Source organism: Gymnoscopelus braueri (genome assembly GCF_963280865.1).
Source record: "Gymnoscopelus braueri genome assembly, chromosome: 8".
Lineage (NCBI taxonomy): Eukaryota > Metazoa > Chordata > Actinopteri > Myctophiformes > Myctophidae > Gymnoscopelus > Gymnoscopelus braueri.
Genome location: NC_137609.1, coordinates 23,834,331 through 23,857,353, shown reverse-complemented (window position 1 = coordinate 23,857,353; position 23,023 = coordinate 23,834,331). Strand labels below are relative to the sequence as shown.

General features: G+C 44.8%; 1 protein-coding gene across 1 annotated transcript in view; it reads left to right on the top strand.

Annotated features, from left to right (window-relative positions):
* The window catches only part of rnf43 (ring finger protein 43), an 82,426-nt gene that overhangs the window by 36,425 nt on the left and 22,978 nt on the right, over positions 1 to 23,023 (top strand). Inside the window, exon 2 of the mRNA XM_080435174.1 lies at positions 15,900 to 16,010. Coding sequence (XP_080291300.1) covers positions 15,900 to 16,010 — 111 coding nt within the window. The remainder of the gene's footprint in view (positions 1 to 15,899; positions 16,011 to 23,023) is intronic.

Sequence of the window (23,023 nt, the reverse complement as noted above, 5' to 3'; positions counted from 1 at the left end):
CAGAGGGCGCTGTTTTTCCTTTTTATTTGTCGATGGGTTCCCACATTGGGCTGGAAGTTATAATGCATTAGCATTTCAATGGGCACGTCGGCTGACAGACTAAATGCCAACTTTTGCCAACCAAATACCAGTCTGTTGCAGTCTGAAGTAGTCTGAAATAGTTTGAACGAGTCTGTTTGATGGAGAGTCACCTTTACATATGTAACTCAAAAATACAGTCCCCAATTCACATCAGACAGGTGACAAAATACAAATACACTGTTTGTTTGTTTGTTTGTTTACATTCAACATAAAGCACCGCCCTCTGGTGTCTGTAGAATAATGAATCATAGCTGGGTGGAAGATTGATTGACAGGTGGATGTCATGATATTATTTGTTGAAATTGGTTGGTAGCTGCTGATGTAAGCATGCAGGACACTTTGATCTGACAGGAAGTAATCACGATAAGACTTTTGATAAAAAATATGCATTTTTCTTTTATTATGCTTATATATTTTGGCATAAATTGTCTGTCTCCAATATGATCATGGATATGCTCTAAAACGGTGAAAAACAAATCTTTAATTTCAGCTCCCCTTTGGAAGCGACTGCATTCCATACAGTATGTTTTTCCACTAATTTTTTGACTTTTCCTTTAATTTGTCACACATCTGTAACTACAATTCACTGAGTTATTTAGAAATGTCTCCTTAAGTTCTTTTGCGTACAGTATTTCCTGTATTTTTCAGACAATAACCGTGACAACTGTCAGGTTGCTTGTAAAGTTGTATTTGTTTGGGACCTCCCGAAAACAATTCAACAAACCACAACCTCTGATCTAAAGGGGGAATGACATCTTGAACTGTGGGAATTATAGGGAATTGCACCACATTGTAAAAGCTAAAGTTTCCAGAATTCAAATTAATGGAAATAAAAATCACCCGGAGATCTCACCTTACCAGTCACTCAGGTGTTACGCATTAGCATAATAATCTTCACAAGAGGTTGTTTTGATCTCAACTAAAGCATATCTCACGTTGATGCCCTGTCTACCCACCTGCTCTGTGTTATAGTGCAATGATAAGCGGGCCTCGATTGATATGGGTCGACCAAGAGGTCATGGTTGATGTCAGGTTCGGTAGTGATTTGGTTCACCGTCAGAGAACAGAGACTGAGTGGCAGCTGCCATTAGCCCACTGCCCCCCCCCCCCCCCACACACACACACACACACACACACACACACACACACACACACACACACACACTCTCAAAGAATGCTGTGTTTTCCCTCCATATAATTTCCTGGCCAGGATAAAAAAGAATTATGTTATTTACTGCAGTTAACTGTAAAGTTCCAAAGCCTATTTTTCTTCCTCCTCTGTGTGTGTGTGTGTGTGTGTGTGTGTGTGTGTGTGTGTGTGTGTGTGTGTGTGTGTGTGTGTGTGTGTGTGTGTGTGTGTGTGTGTGTGTGTGTGTGTGTGTGTGTGTGTGTGTGTGTGTGTGTGTGTGTGTGTGTGTGTGTGTGTGTGTGTTCGAGCGCGCACGCAGTAGACCGAGGCGATGTGTTGGCTGGTCTACAAAGGCTCCAACATAAAAATGGATCAGGAATTTCTGGTTCCACTTAATACAGAGTCCCTCCCCTCATGAAGTGAAAAAAAAAATGCCACAAACCAAGCCACTAACCGACCCACTGCAACAGGAAAAAGCTGATGAAAAGTTATTACCATACGGATGTTTGCACCTCCCCTTGCTCTCCGTTTCACCTCTCTCTAACTGACGGGGGTCTTCAATTTGTACCAAACAGATTTTTTTTATGATCAAGCGACTTGGGGTAATGGGACTGGGGGAAGAAGTGCCCCGGGCCACTCAACAGGGGAGGTTGAGTCGGGTGACAGTTAATAGGCAACTGTGTGGGACTCCCCTGCTTTGTGGACACTCCAGTTGTCTCGACAGGAGACTCAAGTCTCCTTTCATGTCATATGAGGTCACTCCCTTTTGTCTCTGCACACCCCAACTACTCCCCTTTCTCCCTCGCTCTCTCATAACACCTTACAAACTCTATACATTGGTGGTGTGCTCACATGATTTTGCACCCTAACACACACACACACACACACACACACACACACACACACACACACACACACACACACACACACACACACCCCCACAGACACACAGACACACAGACACACAGACACACACACACACACACACACACACACACACACACACACACACACACACACACACACACACACACACACACACACACACACACACACACACACACAGAGTCACAGGGACTCGGGCTCGTTGCCCTGGTGCCTTGAGGGCCAGAGGAAAGGGCCCCAGTAGAGGATGTGTAAGGGTCTAATGTGAGCCTGCTGAGTGACTGTGGAAGGGGGCGGGGAGCAGATCAAGTTGCAAAAGCCGGCCAGGTCTTCATTGTGAAGATGAGTCGAGCAGTGTCTGAATAGGTCTCGTCTCCACCAGTGGGGTCCTGTTTGTGTCATGGACCCTTGGACCTGCCCTGCGGTGCGAGCACTGATATACCTACTATGGCAGTTTCAGTTGTAAAGGAATTTCATTCACTGACTCCTGACTGACAGAGATACTAGACAAGTTAAATGTAAAAGAAAATTCTTTAAATTATTGGTTATTGGTTGAGATATTCTCTTTGGGTAAATGTCGCAAGACGGAAACAACAAAACATAAGACTTGAGTATGAGCCATTGACAAGTCAGTCATCACAGTTATGATGTTGCGCATCATTATGCATAATATTTAGTTTTCTTTTATGAGAATGGTCCATGAACCCATCCTTACGTTCACTAATAATTCAGACACTGAATAGCGACCTTCTGTGTGTAGTGCAATACCTCTCCGCATTAAAACAAATATATATATTATATAATCTCGTAATCATTTTAAAAATCACACCCAGTGTGAAGTGAGTGGTGTTATTTAGAAACAACAGTGGTCATCACAGTGATGGAAGCTCACTTAAAAATAAAAATATGTTTTTTTGAAGTGCGTGGTGCTATTTATAGGTTATTATTTCATCATGCGTCTCGCTAGCCAATCAAAGCAAAGGGTCTGAATAGAGTCAGCCAATCACGGTACGGCGAAAAGGGTGTGAATAGAGTCAGCCAATCACAGTACAGGGAAAGACGAATTCCCAACCCCACTTATAGGAGCGGCTACACCGCTCAAAAATGGTAATTGAATGAAAGCGGGGGAAAAAACATGGTTTACTGTGCCTCATTCTACACCTACAGCCTCATCATTTTGTGACGACTGATCGTTCATGCAATACGAGTAACGATTCGACGTGAATCCAGCTCCAGCTATATTAGAGCCCACACAGACGTTGCATGCTGCTGTTTACGTACTAGCAGGAGGGCAGACAAATGATGTACCACTGAGAACATGCCAACTCTCTTTGCGTCTGTGAGTGATGGGGCTGGACCAGAGTCCAGAGTCAGTGGTGCTAGCTGCAGTATTAGAAAACATGGGAGTGCCAGTGATAAATCTGGCCCTAAAGACTAGGCAGGGACAGAAGAGGAATGTTTTGGTGGGACGAGGAAGAAAAGACGAGGGTAGAGTAGAGTGACCCCTTGAAGAGCAGAGATTGAAATAAATATCCCAGCAGGAAATGACTTAAGGAGCTCCCTGGACGTCTCCCCAGACTGGTTTAGTCATCTGCCAGAGGCCAAAAGACAGCAGCAAAGCAAGAGAGGCCCAATCTCTGTCAGAGACATACTGTAGCATGCCTCCTTTTATTATGTTTTCTTCCTTTCTGTGATGAGGATTCAGAATCTCTGTTCACGGCAAAGCATTGTGCCAGTGATGCACATGAGCATGTACACACACACACACACACACACACACACACACACACACACACACACACACACACACACACTGTTTGTCTGTGATTCCTCAACAGTACTTCCTGAAAAAAAAATAGTACCGTTTGGTCCCTAGGTCTGAATCCACCAAGTTCCAAGAGGAGGAGGAGAATTGAAAGCGTGCCTGAAGTGGCTAGACTACTGCCGGGGGGGGGTTACAGTACCTTACAGCACCTTACAGCCTCCAGTACCTTACCTCCTAACCAAGGTCTCTCTGGCTACGGGAGACTAGTTGAGTGGTGCCTACTTGTGGTATCAGCCAGCCACGTAAATCACAGACAGACTGTCCCTGCTGAAGAGATTTATCTCAGTGGACACCAGAATACCCTGGCAGACCTGCCGAGCCCGGCAGCACAAGTACCAATTAAAAACATTCACCATGATATGACGGAGTACAAGTGATGACAGGCCCGGCTCTGTTCCGGGGTTCCTCTACCTTTCATCCCTTGGAATACAGAAGGAGAGCGGAAGGCTGCTGAAAGCACTTTAAAGTAGGAAGTACCATAATGTTGCCCTTGTGGTAGAACGGCGCCTTGTGTTTTGTTGTCTGAGGCAGAGCGGGTCGGCCTAAAGAATGGCTCCACGTGCTTTTTCCCTTCTGTAATTATGTGCCAAATATATTTTAATGAGGAAAGATGACTAAATAAATGTCATTTGCGCAAGATTACTTTGTTCTTTATTTTTGCCTTTGGAGGATATTTTGGATGCTGTTGGATGCACTGCACTAGTATCCACATAATCTGCTTTTCCAGTGGCGCCTGGATAGACGAGTCGGCCAGCCATACATACAGTAGACTTCTTGATATACAAGAAGGCCCGCCATATGTGCAGCATACAGTATGCTGTGTGTTTCATTCATCTTGTTGGGACTGTCTGCTAACGCTCAAAGACACTCAAGACTCTTCCTGCTGAAGTGACATGGCTCTGTGAAAATGGACGCCATGCAGTTGCAGCCAGCAGCAACGGCTCAACTTTACCGTGTGTGTGTGTGTGTGTGTGGCTTGTGTGGATAGTGTTAGTATTTCGAAGGAGTGATTTATGTGTGTATACACTTGTAGAGACTTTTATGTGTGTAGATATGGTGTGCCTGTCGTGTTAGGTACTGCGAGCGTGTGGGGATGTCAGAGCAGGCAGATGATACTGCTCAGCCTTCTATCTGAAGTGTTTAAGTCTTTCCATCACTGGAGATAATCACAGTTTTTCATCCATTTAGAAGCTCTGGGAGAACTTAATCCTGCCTTCAATTAAACCAACGATGCTTGCGGAATAGTTGTGACTTGAGACTATCCTTGACGTTTGCTTACATGCACGTATAGGCATGCATACACACACACACACACGCAGAGTGAAAAATCCTCAGTGATGATTTAACTCTGAGAGTGGAAAAATGGACCATGTGGGTTAAGTTGACATTGAATGTTTGTACTGATCATGTTAGTAAGAGAGTGATGTTCTAAAGGGGAGCAGTGTTTACCTGCCCACTCCAGTGGATTCCTCTGCTGGCTTTGGCTCAGACAGTGGGACTGAGGCTCCGGTGCCTGCATGTCTACTGTCTACACTGGAGACATTCTTACCCTGATATCACTGCCCCTGCGCTCAACAAAGATGTTGAAAGGCCCATATTGAAACAAGACGAGGGGGGGCGGGGGGGGGGGGGGGTAGTGGGTGAGGAGTTAGATGGACTTGCCTCATAAATCCACTATCGTCAGCAGGCCGGAAGCCTTGATGCATGGTGTGTGCAGAAGAGGGAACAGGTGTGAGCTTCTGTGTGTGTGTGTGTGTGTGTGTGTGAGAGAGAGAGAGAGAGAGAGAGCAGACATGTGCACATAGCGCATGCATGTTCACATCTTTAATTGTGTGTGTATGTGTGTGTGTGCACGCACATGTTTGTCGGGGTAATAAATAGGATTGTGTATTCTGGCATGGTGTACACTGATCTGGGGTACAAATGTAGTGGGACATTTGCTTGCTAGACATCCCAACACACTCAGGATTGTCTAAAGCAAGCCTTGGTGGCCTTGGTTCTTTCGCAGTTAAAAAATGTAATATGTGTTGTCATCCATCACCTTTAAAAAAAAAAAGGGGGAAAAAAGTTGTACTATCTTGACTAATCACACACTGTAGCAATAAGAGAGCGATGGTGGTGGGGGTGGGGGTGGGGGGGGGGGGGGTAGGCTGACTTCAAAGCGCCGTGGCAGCATTCTCCTGACCCAGCCTGTTTACACTGCTCAGTGGAGTCTGCATTCCTGTGTCTCATTTTTCCATGGCATTCCAGGAGGAGCTCCATGCTCCTGGCTGTGTGCCCAAGGCTTTAGCGATGTTTAACCCAAACCCCCCCACACACACACACACGCACGCGCGCGCCCAGCCCAAGCCCACCCCAACCCAAGCCTATACATCCACGCACTTCTGTACACACATACTCTATCAACATTACAGCGAGATGGGGACCGTACAGTGGAGCAACACAGCGGCAGATGGGCATGCAGAACATGTAGACCCCCATAGCGGGGCACCTGTGGGGAGGAGGAGGAGGAGGGAGATGGATCACATGAACCAGGGCACCACAGGAACTCAGGAACTCCGACACAGTCAAATCCTCAGTGCTAATTGAACTCTGAGAGCGTAGGAATGGTTCCATTCGTACACCCTGTGTTACAAATGGTTAAATTAACACTGAGGATTTTACTGTGCACCTATTTCTCCTCTACTCCTGCTGTTTCCCCTATTCCTGTGTATTCATCATTTGATAGTTTGGCCTGATATCACGGTGTCACAGATGTGGGTTAGCTAGGAACATCTGTGCTAGTGTGGCGTGACTCAGTGCATTCTCTCTGCATAAATCACACTACTTCAACGCCTGCCTAAATGCAAAGGTGAAATATAGCAGTGAAAAAAAACCAAACGATTATGATGCCAATTACAAGGTGTGTTGCAAACGGGAGCAGCCACATCAAAGAGGACCTATGCTGATGTGTTTGTGTTTTCTGCTGTGTTGCTAAGTGCGCACATAAACATACGAAAAGAATAAAAATAACATGATGGAAAAGCCCCTAATTTAGCCCTTGTATTTAGTTGCCCTTTCATGATTGCCTTTCTCCTCCGTTGGCCACAGGTGATTATGGGCTGAGTGGAGAAATGGTTGCAGACCCGAGTCAGACAGACATCTACTGTAATCTGTGGAGATATATGTCATTGACTCAGCCCATTTTAATTTATTCTCCCCCACAAGTTCAACCTCCCTTGAATTAAATTCTCTTAAACTTGTCTCATTACGAACTGGTTAGAGGTCTCCAATGACAGAGTGCTGTCTAATGATAGGTAAAGTGCGCTGCACATACATCAGGACAGGCGTGCAGAGAATCAACCCAAAAGTAAACATAAATTAGCTGCTTGAGTCATCTTTATCCCCCCTTTGTGACCTGATGACCGTGATGCCTTGGAGGAATTTGTTTTAATGCTATATCTAACTTGTTTAGTTTCTCTCCAGTGATGCAGTTCTTGCATCAACCTGTTCAGTTCATCTAAACCTGAGTTGTGTTCAGTAGCACATAGGTGAATAATTTTGGCAGGAGAGATGACTCCCACAATACCAGATAAGTCAGTGAATCTGTGCCAGCTAAATTACATTTTTAGAAAATGTGTTTACTAATATCGGAAAAATACATTTTGGGCTAAATCTGCCACAGCAGTTAAGTCTATGTCATTGGTTTGTAAACTCTTAATATAGTATCAGACTAGATGTGAAATCAGCCTGCATCAAAGGAGGCTAACCCTAGAAGATATGCTTCTATAGGTGCTATGCCAGCCCAGACGTGACGTCGCTTTGTGAAAAGGCAAACTGTAAACACTCTTGATCCCACTATCTGAAATGGCATATGTCCCCGATCATAGGCTATGATGTTTCTACAAGCAACTATTCTATACAAGCCATTCAGTGTTGCTGTAGTACTTCAAGTTATGTTTTAATCCATGAAGGTGTCTAAAGTCTTTGTCCTGCATGTATGTGCGTTTGTGTGTGAATGTAGTCATTCACGTTAGGTGCTAAGCCCAGGCTATCCGCTTCCTTGCACATGGCTTTCTAAAGAAGAAAAATTACACAGGCTGAACACCCTGGCAGTGCACTAGTGTTCATTTTCAGCCTATGAGCTCGGTTTAGAATTCTACGCTTTATGGGCTTGACTGGAGGAACATTTGGAAAGCTGGAAGGAGCAGGGTAAGGGTGGAATGGTTCCTCTCATATACCACGTTGAACTTTGAACTCTCTTTAAAAAACACAGCATATTGCTACAAAAGGGAAAGTGTGGTGGGTGGATTTGTGGGGGGCAAATGAGAAGGGGGAGTATTAAACAACACGCTCAACAGCCTGGCACTTTTTATGTGTGTGTGTAAAAACAGACACCTGCCTCTCATTAAAACGGAGGCACATTGAAACCGTATTTGGTATCATCTCCCTTGCTGTTTTTAGAGAGGATGGATTTTTTTCCCACAGCAATTGCGTTTGGAAGTCTGAGTACAGTAGGCTGGTTTGAACCGATTTATGGTCAGCTGCTCCTGCATGGTAGCAGGCTTCTGTCTCTTAGCAACAATGCAGGTCCTGATAAGGTGTAATGTTACCCCAAAGATGCTATCAGAGGCAGCCATGCTGTCCGCACTTCTTGGTCCGAGGTCAGTTTTTGTATAAAACCCCCTGTCCTCTTACACAAAAGCCCAGGTCATGGTACAGATCTTGGACCAAGAGCCTCTCTAGCCAGCCAACTTATGAGACTAGGGACATGGCAGCACAACACTTTTTCATTCGTATGTGGATGGTGAAGACTTTTATGGACTTTGTACTGGCGAGAAGACTACATGGTGCTGCTGTTGATGAACACATTTTCTGCATCATGCACTGCAGCGTTTTCCTTTTTTATGCGTTCCATTTTTCACCAGTTTTGTACCTAATTTGGTCGTCAATTCCAAGGATCATGATCATCAAGGATTATGATCCCTCACCTGCTTCACGCTCACAAACACTGCCAGCCAAGCCAGGGGCACCGCTACCAGGCATCTAACCCGGATTTGACCTCTATGCCACCGGGACGCTTTTCATTTCACTGATTACTGTTCGCTCTCTCTGTAATATGATTTAGTTTATATAAGAAAGCTCTCTCTCTCTGGGCGTTGTGGACAAAATCAAATATCACAATACTTTTTTTGTAAAATATCTCAATATCGATATTGCAACGATAATATTAAATCGTGCCAATCTATAGATATGTTCCTTTAAAAAAATTCAGACAGCACAAATTGGTGATCTACAAGCTAAGGCTTTAGTGATTTAAAACCGGGAAAACACAACACTTGCCATATCACGATATTACAATATCCAATGTCCCAGATGATATCTAGTTTCATATCATTATCATATTGTTATTAAAAAATAGCAGATATAGGCCCGGACCGCTGGTGTAGCGGTCTGGTAGCTTGACAGCACGTCCGATCCTGACGGCCTTTGATGCGTGTCACTCCCCGTCTCTCTCTCCCCATGTCCTGTCAGCCTACTGTCCTATCAATAATAAAGGCATAAAAAGTCCAAAAATGTATCTAACAATAAATAAAAAAAGATATACAAGCTCACACATCTACATCTGTACATCTGCCATTTTTTTACTACTGATTTAGAAGGCATTTGTAGAATCGGCCTCAGGTCTTCATGGCTTAATACACACATATTGCCAGCCCTACTCTCTATGCAGATAATGGATCTGAAGTTCCCGTCCACAATTGATTGACATATTGAAAAGTGAGGGTTGTCTTCATGACTGATGTTGTGGAACCTGAGAAAGTGTGAGAGCGGGCTGGAGGAAGCCTGGAGGACGTGTGGATGTGGCCCCTGTGTCTCTGGAGGGGATCACTGCAACACTAACAAACTCCTGGGTTATCACGCCAGCAACTTGTTATGACAGGGAAGCACTGTGTTTATGTTTAACAGCAAGCTTTGAAATGTATAGCCGAGCACAAGCCTCAGGGTGTGTGTGTGTGTGTGTGTGTGTGTGTGTGTGTGTGTGTGTGTGTGTGTGTGTGTGTGTGTGTGTGTGTGTGTGTGTGTGTGTGTGTGTGTCTGTGTGTGTCTGTGTGTGTCTGTGTGTGTGTGTGTGTGTGTGTGTGTGTCTGTGTCTGTGTCTGTGTCTGTGTCTGTGTCTAGTGTGGGATGGACACTGGTCACGATCTCCAAGCTGTTTCATGGTGATATTCATGTCACTGACCCACATGGGAAACCGGTAGACGGTGGTCAGGTCAAGTTTTCAAAGGATAATACCAGAGTGTAGGAATAATGATTGTTTTCAAAACACCATTTATTCCCATATGCTTAAAGATGAGTTGGAGAACTGTTATATCTGTCATGCGTGAGTATGGTACTGTCCATTCAATCATAAGAACAAAGGCCCACGTTGGATTGTGCTGGACTACCTCTGCAATTGCACCCGTCTTTGTTGAAATCCCAGCCACACCCCGAGATGCCACTATCATCATACAGTAGTCACATTCACGTACTGTAACTACAGTACGGGCATCCGATGCAGATGTACAGGTTCAGGTTTCACATTGGAAACAGGAGACAAGTATCAGGAGGGAAAAAAATACATTTCCTCACTCCACCTCACAGTCTGTATGAGATGAGCAGATTCTCTGGATGAGCTGTAGCGTCAAACCAAGACAACGCTCAATCTCTCTTCAGGACCCCCCCCCCCCCCACCCCATCTTTCTGTTCCCGCTTGAGCTTCTAACTTCTCCTTCTAATTCTTTTTATAGAACAGAGAGAGAGACAGTCTGACTGGCCTGAAGTTGGGGGGGGGGGGGGGGGGGCACTCCCACTTAAAGAAAGCACCCTGGCAAATTTGGGGCTGGCGGTAATTATTTGGGCCTCATTATGGGATCACATTTCGCCCCAGTCATTCTCTGCGGTAACCGTTACTGGATACGGGACTGACATTGTCAATAAAGCGGCAGGAAAGCTGACACGCCTCTTGTTTTGACAGGACCCAAAGCTGCCTCCTGTTCGTTTGCATCTTGCCAGGGATAGAGAGGCGAGGGCCACAGAGCCCAGTTTTCCAGATGCTTTTGTAGAGAAACCCCCTCTCCCCTGGCAAGTGAGCAAACTAACCTCAGTCTCATTCTGGGAGCATCTGGGCCTTTCACAGAGATGGTCCTGACTGTGGGTCCTGTGACGCAAGTTTGTTTGAATGAGTAGTGTGGTGTGACAGTGTTTATCTACAGTATATGTCATCTGTGGCAATGACGGACGGACGTACGTGTGTGTGTGTGTGTGTGTGTGTGTGTGTGTGTGTGTGTGTGTGTGTGTGTGTGTGTGTGTGTGTGTGTGTGTGTGTGTGTGTGTGTGTGTGTGTGTGTGTGTGTGTGTGTGTGTGTGTGTGTGTGTGTGTGTGTGTGTGTGTGTGTGTGTGTGTGTGTGTGTGTGTGTGTGTGCGAGTGTGCGAGCTAGCACTGGATGATGAGGAAGGGATTTGACATTTTAGAAGAGAATCTGCGCCTCGGCCATCAGCCCCCTGTGAACTAACCCTGAGGTTAGGGCACACTCTCCAGCATCCAGTGCCGTGTTGAGTTACTTTCCCTGCAAACATTGAGCCCTGCTTGTATGTAACTAGAAGTTCTGCCCGCGTAGCTGGCAGAATTCTAGTACCCCCCCCTAACCCCCCCAAAGAAAATGTCGTTTGGGGGTACAAAATCATGGGATAAAAAAATAAAATAAAAAAACCCAGAGGGTCGCCGTGACCTACAGACACGGCGAAGGAAAACGGTAAAGCTACAGCCACCATGCAAGATGTTGCACATGAACTCTGCAGCCGCACTGAGGCGCTCCAACACAAACACTCTGACATTAAGCTTCACACAACAAACATCAGCAGCACACACAACATTCACTCACACACACACACACACACATACAGAGACGTGCGTGGTGTCACTGTCTCCCCGTGTGTGTGTGTGTGTGTGTGTGTGCCAACATACGCTGGTGGGTGAGTACGCACCGTTTTACGCCTTCAGCCAATTGCAGTGCATTTTTGCCACCTCCGCGACTAATGTGATGCAACAGGACTTTTGAGATGGCCATGCCCAAAATAGGGTGCCTTATTCGGATACATGCGTGTGACGGCCCGCCCCTGCCGGTTCTCTGAATTTTTATTTTGAAATAGGCTCTGTCATGATTAATTGACCACACATATGAAGTGAAACAACTAAATTCTATCCAAACGATATCTTATAAGTAAATTCCGTGCCTCAAAGAAGAAGTTTGAGAGCTTTGTGAAGTTGAAAAGTCCGGCGAAAGCTGGCTACAGAAACAATGGACCGAAACAATGGCTGCCGTTCGTGTTTGAGCGACGACGCTGATAGGCTGGGAGAGTGAGGTTGGGTTGGGTTGCCATGTCATGTCCAGGTGTTGTAAGCGTGAAGTGGGTGTAAATTGGTTAGAGAAAGTGCGTCGACGCATGCGCAGTGCGCAGCTTTGTGTTTTTTCATGAAGCTGGTTGCTTGTTGCTCGCGCACGATCTGGCAACAGCGGTGCATACGCATGCGCAGTGTGCAGTTTGCTTTTTTTTTCCCCGTTGATTTTTACCTTTTACCTTACAGCCAGTCTGCGGATTGTAGTATAGATGGGCTGTTGCTGTTACCACACAGAAACAAATGAGCCGCAGAACAGGTAGCTTCAAAAGAAGATTCAGTCACAAGCAGCATACGCATGTCTGTATTATGTGTATTATGTGTATGCGTGTGAACATGTGTTGTGTGCCAAGCTTGCATGCTCTGGGGGCAGGGTTTATTGGATTCTTCCTTGATACACAGTCCTTGGCAGGTGTTTCAGGCCTCAGAGCAGAACTGTGTTGGAAAGGTTTGCCCTCCTCACCCATAGCGTTCATTTATACGATGTACACTGTAGATATATTTCTTTCATCTCCCACTAAACCCATCAGCTAGATTGTGATATTTTATGTGCAGTGTTTCATCAACTGAGTCCATACGTCCTCTTAAAAGCACAGAGTCGAGTGGCTGGTAATTGAAGGGTAGAGCCTGATGAGAGGTGCTAGCTATTTTTTTATTTTCCCCTCTCTAACACGCAGTGACATTACTGCCCGCGCCCGGCTTCTTCCTGGCAGCAGATGAACGAGAATACTCTCTTGCTGATTATTGGCAGATGAAAAAAGAAAATCTATAGGCCTAAGCGAATGGTGGGAAAACAAAAAAATAACATATTTGGCTCTTCACCGCAGCTAGTATTCCCCCCCATCTGTTCATGTATTTGTTTTTGAGATTCTTGCCTTGGAATATGTTTTGGGACCGACTTTGACTGAGCGGCGAGGAATGCCTTTAATCGTGGCTACAAAGACAGTGAAGGACATGTCCCCTGGTTGTGCAGCAGATCTAGACAGATGAGGAGGAGGAGGAGGAATGGAGGAGTGACCATTGTTAACGGTCTGGAGGGAACTGTTTGTGCGCCCTGTGGTTTCTTGTCCCTGCGAAATAGAGACTCAGTGATTTGGTTTCCCAGGCCCCTCTTTTTTTTCTCAAGGCCTTACAAAAACCAAATGAAGACGTTTCAGTCTGTCCTGGTTGCCATTTATAGTCTAACCAGCAGCCTGCTCCTAACTGGTAGATGGCACCAATAGTGGCATATGGACAGTGTTCACAGCCATGTGATTGTAAGTGCTGTTTGCATATCAAAAATAGAAGATAATACTTAGTCTTGTCTTGTCAGCAATGTAAAACATAGACACCACGACAAAACAACATGGTTACCCTCGGTGCAGTACTGAGAATCAGACTCGGAGGGATCTGAAACCAGCAGTTACTGTATTCTCACAAACCAACGGCTCCTTGTTAGTGAGTTAGACTCACCTCTGTGTGCTGCTTGTTTTATTAGTCACAATCTCCCAATGAGAAGTATCTCTCATTGGGAGCCTCCAAAAAGGATCAGCTAAAAGTTGATTCTATAGTATAGTACTGATCTTTCTAAACCCTGATTCATACTTCATTGTTAGCTTTTCAAGCTAACAGCAGTGCATCGTTAGATTGAAAACCTGTTATTTTCGGCTAGTGACACCGCCGTGCGACGATATGGCATACACCCGAGGTCATAACATCAGTGAAGGAGTCTTTTTTTTTCTTTCTTTCTTTTTCTTTGTTTAAGGCCAAGTTCTACTGTCAGTCTCTAATTTGGGCCTAGTAAATGTGGACTGGTAAAGGAGCTGGCAGTGTAGCATGTAGGCAAGGCCAGGCCAGGGGTTCATGCGCTCTTTCCTTGCCGTCTGCCTCCCTGACAGGGGGACTGCCTGTCTCTAGACGTTTCAAAGTACTACTGAGGACAGAATCAATGGTCTGTGATGAGTAGTAATTATAATAACCTCTCTAAAAGATGGTCTCTTTTTCTATAGGCAATAGGAAGATGTGTACGTGTGTCTGTGCGTGTTCCGTTCACCCTCCAACAATACCCTGTCTCTGAAAATAAATATATAATTATATATACATCTCGTCTATATGCATAATAGACATTACGGTTAGCTGGTTACCCTAGTAGTTCTTTAATCATGGAAGTTGTTGTTATGGTGTTACCAGCATGCCATTCATGCTATCATATTAATCATTTTGTGTCACATATAGTATAGCATGCACTGCCTTCCTCCGTGTTTTTGCAACCCCACCCATATGTGAGGCGGTTTGCTGGGGATGTTTTTCCCTCTCTGTTAGGGGTGTGCCGATATATCGTCCCGCGATATATCGCGATACGTTTTCGTGACGATATGTATCGTTTTGAAAAAAAAAATATCGTTTTGAAAAAAAACAGATATTTCAAAAAAAAAACAGCCCCGAGGTGAAAAGGGTGACAACATGTTGTTGTTTTTTCGGGTCAGGTGTCACACTATTGCCCTATTTGGATTCAAAACGGCTATTGTAGCTGAAAAGCTACAAGTTCGCATATCTGAATAATGCAAAAACAGAATTATTTGTTTGCATTTGCTTTTTTTCTCCCCCATATATTTTTCATAATAAAAAAAGTGCGTATCGTATCGTATCGAAATCGTATCGAAGTTGTGAGCCAAATATCGTATCGTATCGTTTGGTGAAATTAGTGTATCGGCACACCCCTACTCTCTGTCCATCTATCTATCTCTCTCTCTCTGTCTCTCTCTCTGTCTCTCTCTCTGTGTGTCTCTCTCTCTCTTTCTCTCTCTCTCTCTCTCTCTCTCTGACAGACACACACCAGCCCTTTGCAACATAGAGTATGACGTCAATCTCCCTTGACTGGGGTGCCAGCTGTTGATGTCACCCTTGGGTCTTTTTAATTTAGGGATTTCCGTTGGGTGAGATGAGGGGGAGTCCCATGACCATATCCCGCACCCACATTAAGAGGACCCACCGAGGCAGGGCAAGGCCATGCCGAACCCAGGCCAGGACAGAATAGAACGGAACAGAACAGGGCAGGGCAGTATAATCCCCAATGGGGTGTGGGTGAGAAGAGAGATTAGGAGATGATTTATAATGACATCTACTGTAATGTGCGAACTTTCCATCCGCTATCGACATGTGTGCTCCACTGCCCTGGTTTGTGTCGTGAGTATGATAGCGATGTGTCGTGGCAGTCTAGGAGTTGTCTGCTCTATAGGAGTGATGTGTACTGTAACTCCTGCAACCCCGTCTGTGACTCGCAAACATGGCCCCTATCCCTTGAACTGCTAAATACAGTCTTTCAGCAGCCATTTCCTCCCTTTCAGAGGGGATCAAAATGCTCCAACCAAAGTCTACCCCCCAACCCGACACACCCTAGTCCTCAAGGCTTTAGATGGGGGTGATCGTCCACCATAATATATCTGTGTAATTGATTGTGTTGATGCAGAAGTAGCCCCTCTCATCAATATGTTGTGTGCATAATGTATGCATGTTAGTACAATATGTGATGGAGTCATACTGTAGTGTCTCTGACTGTCTGTCTCTGTCTCTCCTATAGTATCACCCTCTGGGTCTGTGCAACACAAGTGAGGATGAACGGCAGGAGGATAATATCATCATTGTGAAGCTGGAGCGCAGGGTACACCGCTGTATGCCATTGCAAGAAAAGGTAGGATTACACACACACACACACACACACACACACACACACACACACACACACACACACACACACACACACACACACACACACACACACACACACACACACACACACTCTGATATGTTACATGCATGTTGTGTTTTTTTCCTCTTCCCCAACTGAAGCTCCATTTGATCTCCATGAGAAATTAGCCTGTCTTTGACCCCTTCCCCTTTAAATGGCCCATCCAGCAGATAAACTGTCCTATAAGCCTTCTCTCTGGTGCTTTATCCACTCTTGGATCCAGACTTGAGAGGGAAGATGGCTTAGAGGGGAATACTTGGCAGTGGTTCAATGTGTTGGTAAGGATACTGGCCATGGCTATGATCTTTCTGAGAGAAGGACTGTTGGGAAGGTGGGGGCGAATGGATGGGGGGCTCAATGCTGCTATGTAGCTGTGGCAGTGATCCCTGGCTCTGGATGTGAGGTTTTCAAGCCCCAGCTGTCACTGGTTCTATCCCAGCCAACCAGTCAGCCAGCCGGCTGGCCAGCCAGCCAGCCAGCCAGCCAGCCAGCCAGCCAGCCGGCCTGGCCAGCCAGGACTAGACAGTTGCTACTCTCCATTTCTGCTTCCCTCTAATGTGAAAGCAGCCAGAGCGCCATAGGTTCCACCCACGCTGGGTCTAAAATGCATGTGTTCCAGGAACAACCTCGACCTAGATCTCCCCCTTGTGTGTGTTTTAAGTGTTCTACCATACGCCGGCTGGCATGGCACACATGCAAGTAGCACAACTTAAAAAATAAAATAAAAATCAACTGTCACTTCTTTCCCTCCATTTTTTTTCTTAGTTTCTCAAGTGGTGACAAATGAGCAGCAGGCCTGTACTGTGGGCCCTTTTTTGGGTCTTTGTTTTCTTTTACCCCTAATTTAAAGCCGCATTTCATTTAGGAGCTGCCTGTCATGGTGACGATGTAGAGGCATTCCCATACTTCTGAGTCCTTTCTTCCTCCCCCTGTTGTTCCTAAACTGACAACCATGGTTGAAGGGGAGTTCACTCAGTCTGACTCCAAACTATTTTGATTAAAGCCTTTAACGTCAACACTGTAACACACGTTGTCCCCGTAAACACAAACACAGATCTACCACATGCAAAATGCAAACCCTTGAACAAGAAAAGAAGGCTGCTTCCGAGTGCTTTCTCCCTCCCAGACAGATAGCCTTTGAGATCAGGGGGGAGTGATCTGCCTTGTTGTTTTGGTTGTCTGGAAAGTATGTGTTGCAATAAAGTCCAGTCCACCCCAGCAGCCACCTGCATCCTTGTTTCCTTAGCAAGATTCAAAGCTTTTGGTTATGGTGGATTTGCGGGGGATTCGGCCATGCAGCTGCTGAAGAGCAGCAGCACGGTCTTTTTTTTTTTAAGTGGATGACTTAGATGTTTTGAGTGCTGGGTCAGCCATTGCCTCTGGATGGAGCTTGTTTACAGTTTAATCGGACCGTAGCCAGACCCACTGATCTATAGATAATTCTGACAGCCACAGAGGGCTCGAGTTGCACCGCATACGACTCAGAATAGACCGTAAAGCAAACAAAGTGAAGCTCAAAACCATGGGGGATAAGGTTTCATTGTTGTCCTTTGTTTTTATTTTGGTTTTCCCGAGGTTCCTATCCCTGGCGACATCGCGAGTGCGAGGGACGTGCCAGATTCCTTTCCTGATTTGCGGTGACTTTGTATTCAAGCGTCCTCTAGCAAGCTTTAGTTTACCGCTTGGCTGTAAGAGGTCCTCTTTGAAGGTGTGCGCCAGGTTACTTCGAATGTTTCATTGAACTCGGTTTATCTTTGCTGTAGTAAATATTTCTTTGACTGCTCTGAATTCAAACCGAGGAGTAAATGGGTAATCATTTATTAAGCTACAATAAATGCTTCATCCTTCCTCCTGTCGGTATACACAGTAAAACCATGTGTTAATTTGACACTGAGGATTTTATTGTGTAGATATGCACTGTATCAAATGGTAGGCTACTCGGGGCATGTCAGGGTTGCTCCACTTTCATCTCCTGATGGTATCCTTTATTCACACTGTCTGGACTTGTGGATTGTCTTCTCAAAAAGCCGAAAATAACCTTTAATATACTACTGTATATTATACAAAATCGTATATTAAAATTGGCTAATGGGAGGGTGGTGGGCCGGCCGGCAGGCGGACCACGGCCACGTCACTCTGACTCAGACATAACCATAAACATACCTGATACGCCCATATATAGGCATGTCACTATGACTCAGACATAACCATAAACAAACCTGATACGATACATAGGCATATATGGAGATCCGGTTGTCCACAGATCCGACCACTATGGCCATATATGGTCATGTGTGCATATATGGGACCGACCGTATCGGCAAGGACTTCAAGGAGTGCGGAGCCCGCCGTCAAGTAGTTCGGATATGCGGTTGTCCAGAACTGCAGACACTGATATGTCCATATATGGGCATGCCAGTATATGGGCGTACACTGACGACATCAGTACCTTGGAATAAATCATAATACTACAGTATAGCATTCCAACGAACACAACTGGCCATGTTCAAGGGTGGGAAGCCGGGTCCGGAGGGAAATCTTTGTGTTGCACTAGCGACTCCTACAGGTTGGTTAGGGTGCTTGTTCAGCAGGGAGAGGAACTAGGTCGGATAGCATGTTCCTCCGCATGCATTTCGTCCCCCTGATGAAACTCCTCACTGTCTGGTGAAAAGAAGAGTCTGGCGACTCTGCGTGTATCGTAGGATACACGTGTTCGTCTACACATGTTCGTCTACACACTCCACATGACAAAATTGTAGGGGTTAGCAAAGGTGACACACACGAGTGTGGGAAAATTGAGAATTGGCATAACCCCCCCCCCCCCCAATCATTGGGGGGGGGGGGGTGTAGTACTCCAAAAATATCACTGATTTTGTCTTATTTTAGGTTAGTGTTCAGTCTATTCTCTTCTACCTTATGGCCCTGTTTAGTTGTCACGTGTTGAAAATAGCAGATCTACAGGCTGACAACATGTCGTGGTGCGACACATTGTGCTCTACTTTGTCTCAGAATTACAGCTCTAGGTGGTGCTATAGTCTAAACTAGATCAATTATGTAAACTGCAAGGATGCTGTTCTATTTTCAAAAGATATTCTCTAAAACTACACTGCTCTGGCACAAAGCTTTATTTTATGAAGTAGCAATACCAGCAAAAGGAGAACATTGTTGTGTGAAAAACAGCTCTTACTATGATTGGGGCCTTTGGCCTGTGTCTGAACTTGTTGACTCCTGCAGAAAGCCCTGCTTATTGATTCTGCTCCTCTTAGATGAAAAGGGGTTTCTGGCCCAATTGTGCTGTAATCCTGTTTTCTTTAACTAGGGTTTTCAAAAAGGTGTGTGTGTGTGTGTGTGTGTGTGTGTGTGTGTGTGTGTGTGTGTGTGTGTGTGTGTGTGTGTGTGTGTGTGTGTGTGTGTGTGTGTGTGTGTGTGTGTGTGTGTGTGTGTGTGTGTGTGTGTGTGTGTGTGTGTGTGTGTGTGCGCGCGCGCGCGGTCATAAGTATATGAGCGAGCCCTGAGTGCACCACTAGCTACAGTACACACTGGTGTGCGTGCGTCTTAAATATGGGATAATTTTAATGAGAAGGTCGTGTTACATGACTGGGCTTTTTTCACAAAGGTTCTGTCATGCCTTTGGAAAAGTTTAAGCAATCTCCAATAACACTTTAAAGCACTTGTGGTTTTGTCATCACAAAAAAGAGGAAGGAGAACCAATGACCCATCGAATTGAAAGAATATAATTTGAAACTAGAGAGGTTGTTAATGAAGAGACATTTCACCCGACTTCATTGACTGTTGTAGAACATTGTCCAAACATTGGTCAGCTTCGTCACTGCTGTAAGAAAAATTGATAAATCCTGCCAACGGAGTAGTCTGATTGCGTGACAGGAGATTTACTGTAGTTACAGGAAGAGTAACGTAGTCCCACACAGTGAAATCCTCAATGTTAATTCAACAGTGACCCTTTTCGGGTCCATTTGTGTCCATTTGTACACTCCAAGAGTTAAATTAACACCGAAGATTTTACTGTGCCGTGACAGGAAGTGCTAGAAAGCAGGGGAAATCCATGGAGGGAGGAATCAATCAGGGCCCCGCTGACAGTGTTTTTGTCTCTTTTTCTCGAGATAGTCTGCGTGTGTCTGTAGCCTATTTTTTCAGATTGAGCAGTGGTTGGAAGCGCGTGCCCTGCCTTTGCATCGTTTTCCATCAGTAGTAGAGTTGAACGTCTCCAGTTCAGCAGAGACAAATCAAGACAGAGGGATATAGACCAACATCTGGAAAAGGCGACCGTTTTAGCTTGGAGAGTAAATGCAAAAAGCAGCAGGTACACAATTGACATTTCGGCCTGTATGAGCTGTATGCGTCAGCAAGGGCAGGCTTCTGGTCTATTGATTTCCATTAGTTGCCTTCCTGCGCCGGATAGTTGTATTCAAACGCATCAAACACACTCAAAACCTCAAACGCGATCTTCACTCACAATAACTTCTAATCTAAGTTTAAACTGCTTTGTGCCCTTCCTTGTCGTGGTAGTAATTGGGGTCACAGTGGTGGATGCCCCCCCCCTGCCTGACGAGTGCACAGGGCAGCACCTGGCCTCCCTATCAGTTGCCCTGCACATGTTAGCCCTGCCTTTGGCCAAGTCCAGTCCAAGGTTATGTTTTTGTGTGTGTGTGTGTGTGTGTATATATATATATATATATATATTATATATATATATTTTTAGTGTCCAAAATATATTTAGAATGTATCTTAGAAAATGTGAGTCCAGGATTCATTATATAATCAATTTCACTGCTAATGTTTTTTAAATATATATATTTTGTATCTGTTGAACCATGTAAAATGTATATTTTTTGTATTATTTGGTTTGAACCACTCTGAAAAGAAAAGAAAAACACACTTTAACTTCTGCAATTGAACAGCTGGCAATCCACGCGGGGGCATTTAAAAATCTATCTGTTTTTCAGTTTTCTATCTTCTCTCTCTTCCTGTTATCCCGAGAACCATATTCTCTGCCTATCTTGTAAGGTCAGTTCCCATTGATTTGAATAGTATGCGAAGGGGCTGATTCTTACTTTGATTAAAACAATTATATGGTATATTTATCTTATTAGTAAGCAGATTTGATTTGCTGGGGGGGGGGGGGGGGGAATCCATGGCTCTGATACATAATACATACATTTCCTTTTTGAAAATATAGTCTGTCTAATTGATATTTATGATATTAAATTGATAATATCACAAATTAACAAAATAATTAAACATTTATGTTTAGCACATTACCCCTGGCATCCCTATTTTGGGCACATTTTCAAAACTTTTCAAATGTTTTTTTAATAGCAAAAAATTGCAGATCTACAAGCTCTCAATGCATCACATTGTGAGCTTGTAGATGGGCCATTTTCACCATGTCTTGTCGTACGACAAAGCATATAGGTCATAAATGGTCAAGAAAATGTACTCCATGTTTGTTTGTTTTACAAATTGAACCCTGGTGTACAGTATGTCTATTATTCTACTGAGCGCTGATGGCTGTGACTTGACTGAATGATAAATAAAGCACTGTATACTGTACATTATTTCCCATAAGCTTTTAGCTGGAGCTGCTCAGAGAGCTTGTTTTGCAGTAGATGTTTTCTACCTTAGGCCATGCATGCCAGCCATTCTCTCTGTAGCAGCAGCAGCAAGATTAATAGGCTAACCAACCACCACCCTCCTTATCTGTGTCCGACCCTGATGACACAGTCTATTCCCCTCCTATTTCCTCTTTTTCTAAAATTAGCGGGCGCTTTAGCTCACTATATAGCGAAGCATGAGCCTCATTAAAGCTTAATAGGTACGATGTTGTGCCATTACATTTTTCAGTGAGCAACACCGTCATATGACAAATTATAAATTAGGCTTAACTTAACCACATGAACCCTAGCATCCCTATTCTGGGCACAGCATAATCAGTGAACATTCGGCAGAAATGGGGGAACATTCAGCGAAAATGGCAGAACTACAAGCTCACACCACGTTCCTACGCGAGCTTGTAATAGATTTGCTATAGAGGTAAAAAAAAGAAGATGAAAAAAGCAGGGGACAGACGAAGTATATACGGTTTAAGTGATTAAGTTAGTAGGAAGCACTTGGAGATCTGAGTGCAACTCAGTGTTTGTCCTAATGATGTCAGTAAAGATACTATTATAATTAGTACTTAGAAACTCGCTATATAAATTGTATGTATTATTATTATTATTATTATGTTGTTTACACTTTTTTGTCGTTCAGTGCGCTCATTACTCACTCACTGGTACTTTGACCCATATTATGGTTTAGGCGGTCCATATAGCCTTGACAAAAAAGGCCCGTATCATTTATTGGAAACGTTGACAGTTGAGTGGGATCATCTGGTTGTTAATGTAGGTGGTGTTCTTGACTGTTGCACTGATCCAGTGCCCTGCTGCGTCTATTCCAGCCCTTCCATAATGTTTACAGGCTGATATTATCAGGGAAGTGAGCGCCACGCTCACAGGGCTTTTGATAAAGCAAAACAATGGGAACCTTTGTTGGGGACTCTCCCCCATACACCATCATTGCACACAGACACACACGCACGCACGCACGTGTTCATGCAAACACACACACACACACACACACACACACACACACACACACACACACACACACACACACACACACGAGCAGAACAGTCACTTTGCTCACACAGTGCCAAGATCAGCTGCAGTCTCTACCCTCCAGCGACAAAAAAGAACAAAATACTCCAATAATGTGGAAGAAGGCCTTAAGCCTGAGTTATACGTGGTTGCACAAATGCACATCGTGTTGCTCCCGAAAATAGCTGATCTACAAGTCCACGTAGCGTCTGATGTGTGCTGTTGTCACCCAGAACAGGGTCACCCTTGAGGGGGGAAGGATATCGTGGTTGGACCCAGCCACTAGCTGCTTCTTAGTTT